Below are 5356 nucleotides of genomic sequence, written 5' to 3' on the forward strand. Positions count from 1 at the left end.
CTTGAGCCCAGGAGTTTGAGGTTGCTGTGAGCTAGGATGACGCCACGGCACTCTAGCTGGGGCAACACAGTGAGACTCTGTCTCAAAAAAAAAAAAAAAAGTGAACCTCAGTGTCTCTGCTAAATTAAGCCAAACAGTGGAAACAAAATACTCAGTTAATTTAGCTTTCCCCTTAAAAAAAAAAAAAAGCCACAAAAAAATAATTTAGGATCTCTGTTAGATTGATTATAAAAACTAAATATGGTGTACAAAATGCCTAATCATGTATTTCCCTTCTAAAACATTCTTTAGATATTTTTACTGTAACAGTTTTATCTATTTTTTCCACTTTTGTATTCCATAGATACCTCGTTATCAATTATTGGAAGCCATCTATGTGGTAGATACTATGTGTCGTTATTTATAATTTTGTGATAACGCAGTATCAGAAAAGGCAGCTTCTCTGAGGTCAATCTTTATTTTAAAAAAATATAAGACCCTTTCTTCTAAAGAGGTGAATTCAGTATCTGCTGACTGTTCCCTGTATATGGTTTTGTACTAGGTTCACATTGTTTCCCAATCCCTAAAAAATAGCCTTACACAATTTGATTACTACAGTTCTAAGGGAAACGTCTGTGTTTAAAGCAAACTAATAGATTTTCTGATCAATTTGCATGCTATGGTTACAGAGCCTGGACAGCGTATCTATTTTCACACACTATCAAGAATACGGTTTTAGGTAGAGCACGCTGGTTTACGCCTGTAATCCCAGCACTCTGGGAGGGCCAGGCGGGAGGACTGCTTGAGGTCACAAGTTCAAGACCAGCCTAAGCAAGAGTGAGACCCCGTCTGTCACTAAAAATAGAAAAAAATTAGCCGGGCATGGTGGTGCGCACATGGGTAGACTCAGGAGGCTGAGGCAGGAGGATCAGCTAAGCCCAGGAGTTTAAGGTTGCTGTGAGCTATGCTGACACCACAGCACTCAAGCCCCGGTGACAGAGTGAGACTCTGTCTCAAAAAAATAAAAAATAAAAACAATATTGTCTTCAACCACAATATGAGGAGCCATAACGTTCATATACATGAACATTAAACCATGAAACGAATACTGGACCACATGGAGGAGAGCTTTTTTATCACTAATCTTTCAATACTACTCTCTCAAATACTCAATTATAATAAAGGCCAGAATCTATGATAATGCCGTGAACTCATAAACTCCCTCATTATCACAAACAGTAGATATTTTCTTGGAATTTAAGCCTTAATTTGATCATTAAAGTGTATTTTTCTCAAAAGTAACAGTTTTATTTGCAAGCTGACATTTTATAAAATACAAGCAGATGTAAAGTTAGATGACGTTATGTTCCGCTTTCAACTACTTTTTGAGGTTATTTCCTAAAGCAGGAGTAAACAACACATGATTTTATTTCAGTTTCACCCGATGTTTGTCTAAAAGGATTTGGAGTTGGCAAGGTTGTTACTTTCATATGTCCACCTCCATGTCCACTCCCACCTACCAAAAAGGAGCCAATCAGGAAAATGGAAGGCAGACACTGGTTCAAGGTTACAGGACCTCTAAATTACAATGAAGTAAAAAAAGAAAAAAAGAAAAGAGAACCAAAGAAGAGAGAGAAAAGAAAGCAAAAAGAAAGACAGAAATCCAGGTCCCTTACGTTGGGTACATTCAGTTTTGCAAGCACCAAATGGCGGGGGCAGACAATTCTTTATCAGAAACTGGGAAAGAGCATCTGACCATCTGGCAGGCAGGAGGAACAGGAACCGGGCTCACCGCCAAGCCACAAACTCCATACTCCCAGCAGCCGGCAACCCTTCCGCTCAAAGTTAAAACATTCCAAAAGCAGCAACAGGCCGTAGGAGAGGAGACCGGAAGAGCTGGTGGCCGAGTTGCTTCCAAAGTCACTTCGCCGATGATTCACTGCCTTTCTCGAAGTCAGCGAGTCATGAACACAGTTTCGGGCCCAGAGTGATGCGCGAGGCATCTTAGTTCTTCAAATGTCGAACGCACAAGACGCTTCTCCAGAGACGCGGAAACGCACCGAGTCCGCATCCGCCTCACCCCAAATCCTTCCTGTCCCCCAACTCAACAGGCCCGGGTAGAAAACTGCTTTCGTCGGGGCGCACCCTTTGTTAATTACCTGACTTTCCGCGCAGACTCCTGCGCCGGAGCCCGGGCTCCGGCCACTGTCGCCGACTTCGGACACAATCCTGAAGCCACCCTTCTCAGAGCCCTCTGACCAGTCCGAGCTGCCATGATCGGTCTCAGAGAAGCCGGTCGCTACATCCGGGACCAGGCCTGCGGCGCCGCCTTCATCAGGCCGGCCCAGCAGCCCGGCTCCGGCGCCTTCCAGCCAGTGGGCTGGCTCCCTGAGCAGCCAGACACGCCCCTTCGTCCCTCCCAAATTGCGCAGAGGTGACGCACGATCCCACTGCCGTAGGGCCGACTGTAAACGGGTTCGTCATCCTGCTGACCAATCAGCGGGGTGCCGGCAAGCCAGGACACACCCATTTCCCCTGACGGGCCTATCGCTCCCACCGTGCGCTCGCACACGTTACGTAATACTCACGGGGACCGCTCACCCCACCTCCCGCGCTGGAAGTCATCCCTGGATTCGCCAACCGCTGCGGGTCTCTTGGGGGCTGCTTCCGGTCGCGAGACCAGGCACGTGAGCCCCGTCCAGGGGCGGGAGGAAGCCCCGGGGTCTGGGTGTTGATTATGTAACTATACAAACCTGTGAGTACTGAGTGGGACACGCCATTGCTCCTGCTGCGAAGCCTGGGTGTCAAGGAGTCCTGCTCGTACCTGCCGTGTCTATCCCATGCGGTTGTTATGAGGGCAACATAAGGTCATGACATTAGGGGAGAGACTCAGTTACCCACCACCGGTTCTATCTGCCTTTTTCCTGCGTGCCCAACATTTTAATTGGTGTTCGCCTATGGTTTGGGTTTCCCTTGTTTCATACAAAGCAGACAACTGTTTTGATTAAAGAATTTTGGGAATCATTCGTCACATCCGGACTTCGTTTTCCCTCCGTTTGTTCCCAGGTCCTTGTTTAACCTTTGTATGCCATAGTTTCCTCTAAACTGTGAAGTGAGGATAGCAATACTACCTATTTAATAGAGGAGTTTTGTTTGTTTTGTTTTGTTTTGTTGAGCCAGTGTCTTTGCTCTGTCGCCCAGGCTAGAGTGCAGTGGTGTTGTCATAGCTCACTGCAACCTCAACCTCTTGCGCTCAAGCGATCCTCCTGTCTCAGCTTCCAAATACCTGGGTCTACAGGCGCATATCATACCTGCTAATTTTTCTACTTTTTTGTAGAGATGGGGGTCTCACTATTGCCCAGGCTGTCTCGAACTCCTGGCCTTAAGGAGATTACAGGCATGAGCCACTTGCAGGCCTAATCCAGCTTTAAGGAGTAAATGACCTTGATTAAATGTAATCAAATATTTTGGAGGCATGTACTAGATGCTGGAGGAGTGAACAAAAGTCTTTACTGTTATAGAACTTACAGTCTAGTGGGGGGAAAAACAATCAAGATAATTTTATGTCCTGTAGAATAAAAAATAAAGCAGGGTAAGGAGATGGAGAGGGAGGAGAAAGATGGGGTGCTATTGTATATAGGGTAATCAGGTGCGCCTCTGAGAAGGTGACACTGAATAAAGGCTTAAAAATGAAGTACAGAAGTGAACTATGACTACTTGGGGAGAAATTATCTTCAAGTGTAAAGAACAGCAAGTGCAAAAGCCCCAGATAGGCACAGTCTTGCCATGTTTTAGGCAGAGCGAGGAGTTTGGAGCATAATGAGACGAGGAAAGTGGTAGAAAATAAGATCAGAGGGCTAGAGAGGGCTTTATTGTAGTGCTGGAGCAGCCATAGCACCAATTTTGGATGTTATTCTAAGTGTGAAAAGAAGCCATTGGAAATTGAGGTGGAATATTGACTTGATCTAATTTACATTTAAATAATCATTTCAGCTGCTGTGTGTATATACGATTATTATTTTATGCTCTTGCTTGGTTCTTTGCAGTCACCTCTTTCTAGATACTTTGTGGAGTAAATTAAAATCACCGTCTATAAGCCTTGTCAAACACTCTGCAGTACAACACATGATGTACTTGTCAATTGAGGTGGTTCTGTAGCTGCAAAGAATTCTATATAAGATCACTTTCAAATACACAATCCGTGCCCTTCTTTAAATCTTAAGTATTTATAGTAATGTCTTCCGTTAAAGCACATTTTCATCATATTACTTCCCTGCTCAAAAACCAGTGGTTACCAGTTGCCTACAAAAAATAGGCTACTACATTGCTACTCCTTATTTCAACAATTGGTAACCATACCTAGAAAGTCTGTCAAACAATTTTCAGCAGAATACTTCGACTTCTCAGCAAAGGAAATTAACGTGGAAACATAAAGGTGATAATATACTCTGGTTCAGGTTCAGTAGATGATAGTGCTCCCATAAATTGTAGGTTATAAGGGTTGTCTCTACAATATTACAATATTGGTTATAAATTAAAACTCATTAGAGACTTGTGGGAAGCAGTGTCATAGCTTCCAAACCAATTAGGCTGTTAAAAATATATTTGACATGATATTAATATTATGTATGAAACACTCTTGCCAAAATAATTGAATCTGAATCTCGTCAAGCTTCTAGATTCGCCAGTTCACACAGGGGATAGAAGAATGTGTTAAAAGACATAGAAGAGATACTGTCTGTCAAATCCAGAATATGGAAAATGCTATTGGATAAATGACCCAGTTTCTTCAACAAGTAAATATCAAGTAAAAAAAGGAGGTAGGGCAAGGAGGACTGTAGATTTAAAAGATGTAAAATTATTTGGATTTCATTTTGTACAAACTAAATATAAAAAGACAAATATATATTTGAGACTGGGAAATTTAAAAAATGACTGGATATTAGATGATTTTAAGAAATTATTAAAATTTTTAGGTATACTTATTTAAATGAGTCTATCTCAGAGATTCATACGGAAGTTTTATAGATGAAATATGATGTCTGTGATTTCCTTTAAAATAATTCAGTGGAGTTGGGGGATAGAGCTGATGAAAGAAAATAGGTCCTGTGTTGATATTAGGTTATCAAGTATGAAATGTCCGATTTCCTTAAGTACTAAGTTTGACAGTTACTATCTGTGACATTTCACTTTGCTATTTCTTGTTTTATTTTTATTGTATAAAGGTACAGCCTTCGCCGGGCACAGTGGCTCACGCCTGTAATCCTAGCACTCTGGGAGGTCGAGGCGGGCAGATTGTTTGAGCTCAGGAGTTTGAGACCAGCCTGAGCAAGAGCGAGACCCGGTCTCTACTAAAAAAAAAAATAGAAAGAAATTA

General features: G+C 42.6%; 1 protein-coding gene across 2 annotated transcripts in view; it reads right to left on the reverse strand.

Moving 5' to 3' along the window:
• COQ10B (coenzyme Q10 homolog B (S. cerevisiae)) overlaps nucleotides 1–5356 on the reverse strand; it is a 29020-nt gene that overhangs the window by 12955 nt on the left and 10709 nt on the right. Inside the window, exon 1 of one of the 2 annotated variants that reach the window (XM_012641650.1) lies at nucleotides 2139–2391. The exons of the other annotated variant lie outside the window; for it this stretch is intronic. Coding sequence (XP_012497104.1) covers nucleotides 2139–2254 — 116 coding nt within the window. The 5' untranslated portion in view covers nucleotides 2255–2391. Of the gene's footprint in view, nucleotides 1–2138; nucleotides 2392–5356 lie in introns of those variants that run through there. 2 annotated transcript variants of the gene reach the window in all.

The sequence above is a fragment of the Propithecus coquereli genome, unplaced genomic scaffold (genome assembly GCF_000956105.1).
Source record: "Propithecus coquereli isolate 6110/MARCELLA unplaced genomic scaffold, Pcoq_1.0 Scaffold167, whole genome shotgun sequence".
NCBI classification, from domain to species: Eukaryota; Metazoa; Chordata; class Mammalia; order Primates; family Indriidae; genus Propithecus; species Propithecus coquereli.